Below are 12,337 nucleotides of genomic sequence, written 5' to 3'. Positions count from 1 at the left end.
TCTTACCAGTCAAAAAGATTGATAAAGCCTTATTTTCTGTAGATTACAGTATAAAAACAAGACCAGAAAGTGTGATTATTCCACATTGTACTCCCAACCTATTCTCTATTCAATAGTACTCTCTAGCTTTGACCTACAAAGATTCAGGGTGACTCAATCCACACCCACTGTGGGAAACAATACCAGTAATGCCTAGTACTTTTACCTACTCTCTAGAAAAAACAATGGAAGCTAGTATACCAGGACCTGATGTTCAAATTAACTCAATCATTAGAGCTCTCGCCAGCTAGGTAAGATTCCTGGGGAAAAGATACTGCTTCGTACTTTACCAGATTTACACACAACCTAACACAACATAAGCCTTATACTTTGAGAGAAAAAAAGAAAGAATAAATGAATGACTCTGGCAGGTGAAAGACCTGTACTCTGATAAAAGAAATTCGAAATGATGCAAAGAAATGGAAAGACATTCCATGCACACGGATTGGAAGAACAAATATTGTTAAAATGTCTATTCTACTCTAAGCCATCTACACATATAATGTAATCCATATCAAAATACCAACAGCATTTTTCACAGAACTAGAACAACCCTAAATTTTGTATGAAACCACAAAAGACCTCAAATAGTCAAAACAAGCTTGAAAAAGAAAAACTTAAGTATCCCAATTCCAGATTTCAAGTTATATTACAGAGCAGTAGTAATTAAAACAGCATGGTACTGTCATGTAAACAGACACACAGATCAACAAGATAGACAGAAAACCCAGAAATAAACCCACAGGTATATGGTCAATTAATCTTCAACAAAGGAGGAATAAATACACAATGGGAGAAAGATGGTCTCTTCAACAAATGGTGAGGAGAAAACTGAACAGCAACATGCAAAGTAATCAAATTGGGCCACTTTCACAAAAAACAAAAATACACAAAAATAAACTCAAAGTGGACTAAAGACCTAAATGTAAGACCTGAAACCATAAAAAGTCTTTGAAGGGAATACAAGCTCTGTCTGATATCAGCCATAGCAACATTTTTCTAGATATGTCTCCTGAGGCAAGGAAAATAAAAACAAAAATAAACTACTGGGACTACATCAAAATAAAAAGCTTCTGCAGAGGGAAGGAAACACTCAACAAAAACTAAAAGGCAACCTGCTGAATGGGAGAAGATATTTGCGCATGACACATCCAATAAACGGTTAGAATCCAAACTACAACCCAAAATACTGATCCAACTCAAGACTGAAAAACAAATAATGCAATTTAAAAATGGGCAAAAGACATGAATAGACATTTCTCCAAAGAAGACATACAGATGACCAACAGACACATGAAAGGATGCTCAACTTCACTCATTATCAGGGAATACAAATCAAAACTACAATGAGATACCACCTCACACTCATAAGTATGGCTAAAATCAACAACACAAGAAACAACAGGTGTCAGCAAGGATATGGAGAAAAAGGAATCCTCTTGCACCACTAGTGGGAATGCAAACTGGTACAACCATTGTAGAAAACTGTATGGAGGTTCCTCAGAAAGTTAAAAATAGAACTACTCTATGATCCAGGAATCGTACTCCTGGGTATTTACTCAAAAAGAAAAAAACCTAAACCAAAACAAAACCAAAAATGGGTGCCTGAATGGCTCAGTCAGTTGGGCACTGGACTCTTAATTTCCGCTCAGGTCATGATCCCCAGGTTGTGGGATCAAGCCCCACGTTGGGCTCCATGCTCAGCATGGATTTTCTCTCTCTCCCTCTGCCTCTCCCCCATTCATTCTCTCTCCCTCTGTCTCTCTCTCTCTCAAAATAAAAAATAAATTAAAAAAATCACAAAATCACTAATGCAAAGGGATACATGTACCCCTGTGCTTACTGCAGCATTACTTACAACAGCCAAACTACATAAACAGCCAAAGTGTCCATCAATAGATAAATGGACACGCATGCACACACGCACACACACAGAATATTATTCACCCATGAAAAGAATGAAATCTTGCCATCTGTCATGCTATGGATGGAGTTTAGAAAGTATCATGCTAAGTGGTGAAATAGATTATCACCCAATGAAAAGCATACTATGAGGCAATGGTTGATGTGGTAGTATAATGGGAGTCACAAAACAACTCTGAGAGCCATTTAGGTATTATACTGTGTGAAAAACAAAAGCAAATAATAAAGAGTACTAAATCTAAGGCCAAACAGAAAGTACAAGCTTGAACCACACATACATACTATTCTTTGATAGACTGATAGTTACACGAAGCATATTATAGCTGGATTCCGCCTGCTGGCTGTATGCCACCACACCTGAAAAGAATGTGATTTGTTGCTACAAATTCTGGACCAACACATCACTATTGTAGAAATGAATGATAAACAGACTATTTTTTCATAGAAGCCAAATCTTAGGTAAGTTTTCTATAAATTCTTCACATTTCTTCCCTACAAAATATTACGTCATTGGTAGAGTTGTTATGCAACAACTATTTGTTCAAGCTGAATCATTTCATTAATGGGAGGGAGAGAGAAATTGAAATATTGTCATTTCCTTGTTAAGACAGAAAAAGTAAATTGGACCAAAAGAAGATACTACCAACTGCTGAACCACAACTAACCAATACCAAATACTGGAGACACTTCTTACTGAAAATCCTCTGGGTATTCATTTCCTTTCTACTGAGTAGCTGGTAAGCTTACATGCATTCCCCACCAAGTACTTACATACACTGTTGGCTATAAGCACTTGCTGCCTAACCTCTACTCTTAAACACAGAAAAAGAACAAAACTGTTTTTTAAGATATTGACATTCACCTTTTATTATCTTTGGCTAGAAGCAAGGAAGACAATGAAATTGAATATTACCACTGTATTTCCTCTCATAGAAATGTTATAACTTGAAAGCTTGAATAAAGGAACATTGTTGGAGCCACACATTTTTATACTGTTTATATGAAAATGTTATTGATAAACTGCACTGTTAACAGAGTTAACATTAAAAATTTAATGTAGTCATAAATATATAAACGGAACGTGGAAATACTTGTTATACTATCTTAAATTACACATTGTTAGTCAATATCTAGTGGTGATTTTAAGACATTTGCCATTCTAAAATAAACTACTAAGCTTAATTTTTAGAATAAATTATTCTACAACATAATCAACTATTGCCTCTATAACAGGCATCTGTAGCAGAGAAAGGTAAGTGTCTATCCAATATCTATTTTCTCTTTTCTTCCTTATTAATAAGCCCATATTTTGGAGGGGGGAAGAGAGGAGCATTATGACAATCTTAAAGAAAAACTTGCCCAGCTTTCCAAGAGGATCATAGCCATGTAACAGAACTTTGGTCAAGAAGATTAAGTGAAAGCTATTTAGGTCCAAAGGAAAGTTCTTTAAAAGGGCAACAGACTTGGTTCAGATATACCAAAGAGACGTCTAGCGTCAGTTCAGGCTCATGGAAAATAACCTCTAAATGCTTGGTGTCTTTTCTCATTCATGGTCGGCCCCCCCACACACATCCGATAGTTTATGCTAAGGAGGCAACTTATGATAGACCCCTAGATGGTTTATGTTAAAAACAGGACTCAGCACTGGGGGCTAACCAAGCCAGGAAAGCCAACCGTGTGATTAGAGGTGTTGAGCTAGGGGTATCAGCCTAACTTCAGGGAAGGGAAGAAGAGAGACCTAAAGAGTAAATTTAACTAGGTGGGTGATGATCGAAACAGTCATGCCAATGTAATGAAATCCCATAAGATCTCTGGAGTCCAAAGCTTGGTAAGCTTCCTGGGTTAGTGATCTTCCAAGTACATACTACTACACAGTGATGTGGGAAGGATAATGTGTCCCTGACGATGATGCAAGCTTCATATTTGGAACCTGTCCCAGATTCTGCCCCATATATGTCGTCCTTCAGCTGGTTCTGGTTTGTATCATTTTGCTATTAAAAAAAAAACCCTGCTATTGTAAGCCTAACACTTTGCCATACCCTTAAAGGGTATCTTTGGGGACTCCCAAATTTGTAGCTAAGCTGGTCTGAAGTTAAGAGTGGCTCTGTGGATTCCCAAACTTGCAGCTGATGTCAGAAGTCCTGGGCAGACTTGGCAGTTGAGAGAGACTGTTCCCTGAAAGTCCAGTTTGATTGCCTTTGTGTTCCTTCCTTTCCGAACACAACGTTAGACACAGAGCAGCCTTCTTGTGACACCAAGATGACAAGCACATGCCAAAGATTATCAGACAGTTTAGTAAGGGAAAGAGAGATTTAACGTAAGAACTTAGGTACTTAAGTACTGGAAAAGGTGGGGACACTACAGCTAGCTCTTAGGTTCGCCTCCACAACCACAGTCCAGAGAATCGGGGGAGTGCTGTTGCTCCTCAAGTCAGGAAACTGCAGAAACAGGAACTAGAGAATGAAGGCAGGTGATCCAGAATGGAACACCTCGAGGCAGATGCCAAGTCTCACAACTGGCAAAGCCTGGGCATCTGTCTACCACTGCCAGACACAGAAAGTAAATCAGAGCCAGATCCCAGAGTAAAAAGGAGTCTGAAAATATTTTATTCAATGAAAGCATTTTTTTATTCTGCCTCTGGATCTTAAACTTCTCCATGCAAATTGTATATTCAAAATTAGCATGATGCTTGATATATACGGTAAAGCTTTTATCATATGTATGACATATAATGCATTGTTGGGAACTCAAATAATATCATGGGAGACTTATTCTTTATTTTTCTCCCAAAGCCTGAAATCCTAAAAGGCATGAATTTTAAAAGCCTCTTAGTAGATAAAGGGATATGGTAGTAGCTGCTATAAGCAGCTATTAAAAGTATATAGTTTGTTTTTTATAATAAAAAAGTCATCTGACATCCAGAGTTCTGGTCTCTGGACATTTTTCCTCAGATACCTCCGTTAATAAAAACTTTCCTGGGCATAAACTTCCAATACATGTATACTTATTTGTTAATTTTTATTATGCACAGTAGCGCTTATGCTAATATAGATCTACATAGAAATGTAGATAGGATATAACAAAAGATAAAGACAACGAAAAAGTTATGCTTCATAAAAATATTATTCAATATTAAACATGGGTTATTTTTTAAATGTTTTATTCTGTGTAATTTTTCTACTGCGATATACTTCACATAAATTTCACCATTTTAAAGTACACAATTCACAGTGTTGTATGACCAATCACCACTATCCAATTCCAGGACATTTCTATCACCCCTAAAAGCAACCTCATACCTGTTACCACTCCCAATTCTTCCATTCCCCATTCCGTGGCAATCACGAGTCCACTTTCTGCCTCTATGCACTCACCTATTCTGCACATTTCATGTAACAGAATCATATGATAGGAATTATGTTTTATATACTTGTTTAGCAGTTTATGAAACAACAATTTGAAAACTTGTTTCGAAATCAGTTTTCTCGAGTCACAGTTTTAATTATCATATCTGAAAAGGACTTAAGAGAGATCCAGAGACCCAAACAGAGGGGCACCATTTTTTTTCAGTCCCATCCAACAATCATATTGTTGAAATTTGGTTAGGAAATCACTTATTTTCTCAAATGAATTATTTCTCATCAGCAAATCAGAGGGTGCTGTATTTTTGTATTAACAGTCAGTTCCAAATTTTCTGCAACAGTATGTACAAGTCTTAAACACATTTCGAATTTCTGATTCCAGGAAGAAGATGTTAAGAATTTTATAATAATGCACATAGCTTTCAGTGCAACAAAATCAACATGGTGATATTTAAATTGCCAAATGTCTCAAAGGTCCTTCTTAATAACATGAGTTTATTTCCCAAAGTAGTTGCTTTGTCATCCATTATCACAACACTAATTCTTAAGTGAAAGGACAGATATGCTGATTTTTTTTTTTTAGTATCTTGATATGTAACATTCTGTGATAGCCATCTCTTTAAACCACTCACATACCCTGTGGGGGCTAAGTTAAAACTAGACAATCTTTACAGCCACATATTTGAGCACATGCAAATTGCAAGAAAACTCTAATACCACAAAAGTACATGTATGAGTGTGAGCACCACTGTTATTCCTTCCCAAGATGCACAAGGCCCTTTTTCCATGGGTCACTCCTGAAGCACATGGGACAAGGGGCCACTGGACTTAGTGAAGTCACATTACTATGGCAGAGCATATTTTAGTACAGCTGAATATCTTCTGTGTTGCAATTTAAAAACATACAAATGGAACTTCAGACATCCCCATACACACAAACACATCAATGGATTATCTTGCACATTTCACTGTAGAATGCACTAATCATAAAAAATGATAAAGGTTTTTTTTCTTATAATCTGAACTTAGCAGTGACTGAATATACTAGGCCCTCAGAAAATATTTGTGAAATGGAGGGAGGCCCAAAGGGAAGGAAGGGAAGAAGGAATTAGAGGGACTAAAGAATCTGAAAAGTTGATAAGTCCTGAGGAACAAAGACTTGGTCATCAAAAAAATCTCATTTATGAACTGAGATTTTTAAAGCTATGATTTAGAGTAGAGTAAAAAATCAGGAGGTGAGACCTATGAGGAGATTCTATGACTGCGAATTATCTTTGTATACGTTCTACCATCAGTTCTTTGGACATAAGTATAGGAATTTACATGGGAACCAGGGGCTCCTGACAGAATAGGGATCTGGGCAACTATCTACATCATTAAATGTAAGATTACATAAGCAAAGAGACCTTTTCATTTCATTTTAAGTTAACTTGATTTCAAAATACTAAACTACAATTATTGTGTACAAATATAACTGTATATAAATGTCATACAATAAGAAAGGTTAGTTGAAAACACTTGAAATATAAATTTATTCCACTTCAATGAAAATATGTAAGCCAAGGCACTGTTTACCACTTATCCAACAGAACAAAAGGAGTAACTATTCGCTGCACAGCACTGATACAGTTTTTAAAGAAGTCCAAAACATTTATGACTTATTGCATCTTTGAAAATATTTAATATGTTGGCCAATGAGAAGAATATGAAAAAACCTTCCTACCTTTGTGATAAGAAGTCGGTATCTATCCAGCATTGTCTGGTTGTCATGGCAACCTGCTAATAACTGCCACACCTCTGCCCTCAAAGCTTCAGGGACACCACTCTTCACCAGAGTGGACAGCCCCTTCGGTCGTGCACCAAGGTTATTGTGCCTAAGAAAAGAAAACAAACCATTCATACTCCTTTCACCACTGCTGAACTAGTACTGTTACAGAAAATATACAAATGAATTTATATAAAAATGGAAGCCAACTGATAAGCAAAAAAATATTATACAAGAGAACCAGAATACATCATAAAATGATCTTTCTCACAATTTATTTGGCTCTAATTTTTTAAAATTTGTCTGTGTGTGTGTGTGTGTGTGTGTGAGAGAGAGAGAGAGAGACAGAGAGAGAGAGAGAGAGAGGGAGAGGGAGACAGAGAGAGAGAGAGAGAGACAGAGAGAGAGAGAGTACATGAACAGAGGAGAGGGGCAGGAGAGGGAGACTCTTAAGCAGGCTCCACTCTCAGCGTGCTTAAGTGACCCTGGAGCGTGACCCTGGGATCTTGACCTGAGCCAAACTCAAGAGTCAGATGCTCAACTGACTGAGCCACCCAGGCACCCATGATTATACTTTTGAATTGGAAAAACATTTGTGGTTTGAGGGTAGCGAGTTTCTACACTCCTAGGGTAAAGAGAACTGAGTTAACGAAAACAACAGTGTACAATGGTCTAAGCTCGCTTCCTCTGAAATTAAACGCAATTATTCTGAATTTTGAGTCCTATAATATATACGTGGAATTCAAAGTAATTCAATATATCATATGTTACATGTTATATAGAGATCAATAAGTCATCATTGTGTATCTAAAGCTATTAAAACTCTAATACAGGGGCACCTGGGTGGCTCAGTCAGTTAAGTAACAGACTCTTGATTTTAGCTCAGGTCATGATCTCATGGTCATGAGATCAAGCCCCACATCGGGCCCTGTGCTGTGTGTGGAGCCTGACTGGGATTCTCCCTCTCTCTCTCTCTGGCCCTCACCCCGTTCATGTGTTCTGTGAATATAAACAAATAAATAAATAATTTATTTATTAACAATAAGAAAAAATAAACTCCAATATATACCTCCCATGTAAAAGAAACCTTTCTTCAACCCACATAACCCTCTGGCTATCATACAGTCTCCTACCTTGCAACAACAAATTTCCCATAAGAGTTGCTATATAGTCATTTCCTCTATTTCCTCCTCTCCCACTCATTTCTCAACTGAGCTCAACATGGCTTCTATATTTTTCCTTAGTTTTTACAGAAGTAATACATGACCTTTCTCCATGCCACTAAATTCAAGGGACATTCTTCAATCCTTTCACTGTTGACCACTTTGCTTCCTCTGGCTTCAATGACAAAGTGCTCTCTCCCTTACCCCCCATAAACCTCACTGCTCACCACACTTTTTCTCAGCAGTCTACTTCTCTTCTCATCACTCCCTCATCTCTAAGCATTTTGACCCATGCGCATGTGCTCTGAGCTCCAGTGGCCCAAAGGTGCCTCAAAATCACCACGTCAACTCTGAATCCATTATTTTCTTCCAAAACCTTGTTTTTCAGGGTATGTTATCTCAGTGAGTGTCACCACAACCTATCCAAATGAGAAACTAGGAATTATTGTTGACATTGCTCTCTACCATATAATCCATTAGTAATCCATCAGTAAGTCCAAATTCCATGCACTTTACCCTGTCTCCATTACCACCAATTCTAGTCATTCTAGAACTTCAACAGCCTCCTAACATCCACTTGTCCTACTACAATATGTTTTCAGTACTGCCGGCGAACAGCTTGATTAAATATTATGTTGGCTCAGATTATTTTGTATAATGAATTATGTAATATTTTATATTTAGGATACCTTTTCCTAAACATGCATATATACACATATCCCTAATGAACACTTAGCCATAATATGATTCAACTCAATCAACATTCAACTTCTAGCTGACCCTCAGCGTTCTGTCTTACCAGACATTATGAGAAAAAAAGCTTTTCTCCTCTCTTAAAAGCCTAGGCTTCCTTTATCTTTATAGACTGACATTTAAAAAGAACTAGGTCACTCATAACACTGCATGATTAATAGCTTTAATTTACTGATTACCCTGGTAATGATACAGTAATTGTATTGCATACAGCACCCTTGTACTTAAGGGGCACTAAGGGATTTTAAGCCAAATGCTACTAGTATACATTTATGACCAGGAAGGACCCAAATGAAATAGTAATTTATAGAAATAATCATTGCTTTCAATATTTCTGATAAAACTACCAGATTAATAACTATGTATGGCCATTGCTTTAATAAAACATTAACTACAGCTATTAAGAGACTTAGAAATAAGCAACTAGTTATTACTTGTGCTGAACCACACACCATATACAAGAGGTATCTAATATTCAAAAAGTCACACATAAAGCAGATATATACTAAACATATAGTATTCAGGTAGCATTTAATAATAAATATAAACTCCACAAAAGAAAGAATATCTGTCTTCTTTACTTTTGTTCCCCAATACCTAGAACAGTGCCTGGCTCATAAGAAGGCATTCAATACATTTTAGACAAGTGAGTGAACAGATTTATAGAATTAAATTAATATGATCAACTACTAAGGCTAAGAAAAACTAAGAATGTTTTTTAAAAAGCAAACATTCTCACTGATTTTAATAAGATTATAGAGCTACCAAGTATTCACCTAGTTACCTTCAAAAGAGGCATCTTTCCTTGAAACTATCTGGACATATAAGAACTTTTTCTATTTTTAAAACTGTCTGGAGAGAATTTTAAAGGGAAGGTATCATTTCTGACAAAAATAACAAAGAAATCAAAAGATAAGAAGAAAAGCCATTGAATGACACTCAGTGGTCACTGTTGGAATTAGGGCAATTTTGACAGAAGGGAGGTGGAAATAGTGGCTGGAAGATATGAGAATGTGAGGGCAGCAGCCTGACCCATTTTGAAAGGTTCTCTCAGGAAAAGGACCAGCTAGAACTGAAACTAAAAGGGATTTTTCCTTTGCCCAACAGCGAGAAAATCTAAATATGTACACTTAGGTTTTCTTAAACAAGCTACATTTTAAAAAGCTTCAAGAGAAAAAGACAGATTAAGGGTTATTCTGAAGAACAAGAGCACATATTTTGTTTTGGGTTCCCCCCCCCAGGATTTTTCTTCAGTTGAAAAAAAAGGAACATTATGTTAATGTGGAAAGAAATTTATGAATGTTCATACTTAGTGATTCTAATTTTTCAAATTTCCTCTGAGTTTATACTTTATTTTGTTTCCCCAGAAGTTTGTCAAATTAAGACAACACCTACCTACTTTGATAAGTATAGCCATGAAGAACACAATCTAAGTGCCTACTAAATACTGTATCAGTTTTCTGATATTCTTTTTTTCTTTTTTTAATGTTTATTTATTTTTGAGACAGAGAGAAATAGAGCATGAGCAGGGGAGGAGCAGAGAGAGAGAGAGGGAGACACAAAATCCAAAACAGACTTCAGGCTCTAAGTTGTCAACACAGAGCCTGCCACGGGGCTTGAACTCACAAAACACAAGATCTGATCCGAGCTGAAGTCAGGTACTTAACCAACTAAGCCACCCAGGTGCCCTTCAATTTTCTGATATTCTAATAAAAGAGAATGAATAACTTGAAGATGGTTTTATTTAATAAACTGATATCTAATTTTTACCTCATTCATTCCGTTTGTTTGTTTGTTTGTTTAAAAAATCTTCCTGCTACAAAATTTGGCCTTTATATCTAAGTTTTCAGGGTTGGCACTATGTTTTCCTAGTCTTCACAAAATTCAACAGCTTCCACACAATTTCAAAACTAGAAGCAGTTATTCAGAAATAATTCCTCCCAATTCCTTAAATTCCCTAAATAACTTAACACTCAATCATCAACATTACTATTCTGAATATACTCAATACCTGACACAAACCTCGCTACCACTTGCCGCTCTGGATCTTCCAACCCTCCCATCACAGACGGCTCCTCTCTTCCTCTCCCTCTGCCCTGGGCCGGCTCCCTCGATCCAGCTCACTCACCGTTTCTGTGCAGCTATTTCTTCAAGACACCGAACTACAATCTCATATAACAGACTTCCACTACTGAACTTTTTACACACTGCTTTTAGCTTTTTTTTTTTTTTTACCATACTACTTTTCTTTCTGATAATTCCGAATTACTATGAAATGCTTTCCCTTTACACCTCTCCAGGGTATGTTAAATTTTAGTGAATTTTTATTTTATCCATAAAAGTTTCACTGTATTTCAATACAGTGATCTAGTTGTAATAAGTTCAAAATCTTTTCAACTATATTTTACTTATAAGTTTATTAAGAACACAGGCTGTCCTCTCACTTAAAAGAAAAATATCCCCAAAGCAAAACTGTCATGTTTTACACGACACATAATAAATCACAAAAATAACTTCATGTAGGCACCTAACTAGTACTTCTGTACTCCTAAGACTTACTGAAAGCTTCTAAATGCAAAGAATACTAATGTTTAAAAAAGATATTCTAAGAGCAATTAAAGATTTTTACCATCCCTATATAATAGATATAAACTCTCATTTAGGCAAATTTTACACAATTCGTATGAATTGTCATGACACGACTCAATTAGAAGCCAAATAAAATTAAAATACTTGAACTGTAGAAGATGCAGGTCATTTTTTTTTAATGTTTAATTTTTGAGACAAAGAGAGAATGCAAGTGGGGAGGGGCAGACAGAGAGGAAGACACAGAATCCGAAGCAGGCTCCAGGCTCTGAGCTGTCAGCACAGAGTCTAATGCGGGGCTCAAACTCACAAACTGTGAGATCATGACCTGAGTTGAAGTCAAGACACTTAACCAACTGAGCCACCCAGGTGCCCCGATGCAGCTCATTTTGTAAAGGTCAAAAATTAGTTATCTTATGGCTAACAGACTCATGAGAAGAAGTTCATCATCACTCATCACTGGGGAAATAAAGTCAAATCCACAATGAGATACCATCTCACACCTGTCAGAATGACTAAAAAAAACAACTCAGGAAACAACAGATACTGGCAAGGATGCAGAGAAAGGAACCCTTTTGCACTGCTGCTGAAAATGTAAACTGGTGCAGCCACTCTGGTAATCAGTGTGAAGTTTCCTCAAAAAATTAAAAATGATCCAGAAATTGCACTTCTAGGTATTTATCCAAGGGATAAAGGTGTGCTGTTTCTAAGGGGTACAGGCACCCCAGTGTTTATAGCAACAATAT

General features: G+C 36.7%; 1 protein-coding gene across 6 annotated transcripts in view; it reads right to left on the bottom strand.

The window, feature by feature from the left end:
• RABGAP1L (RAB GTPase activating protein 1 like) overlaps positions 1–12,337 on the bottom strand; it is a 719,423-nt gene that overhangs the window by 505,646 nt on the left and 201,440 nt on the right. For all 6 annotated transcript variants that reach the window (XM_029935097.1, XM_029935100.1, XM_029935099.1 and 3 more), the window contains one exon: positions 7,048–7,198. In XM_029935097.1, coding sequence (XP_029790957.1) covers positions 7,048–7,198 — 151 coding nt within the window. The remainder of the gene's footprint in view (positions 1–7,047; positions 7,199–12,337) is intronic.

Source organism: Suricata suricatta, chromosome 3, assembly GCF_006229205.1.
Source record: "Suricata suricatta isolate VVHF042 chromosome 3, meerkat_22Aug2017_6uvM2_HiC, whole genome shotgun sequence".
NCBI lineage: Eukaryota > Metazoa > Chordata > Mammalia > Carnivora > Herpestidae > Suricata > Suricata suricatta.
Note: the sequence above shows the minus strand (reverse complement) of the source record. Positions and strands in the feature narration are given on the sequence as shown.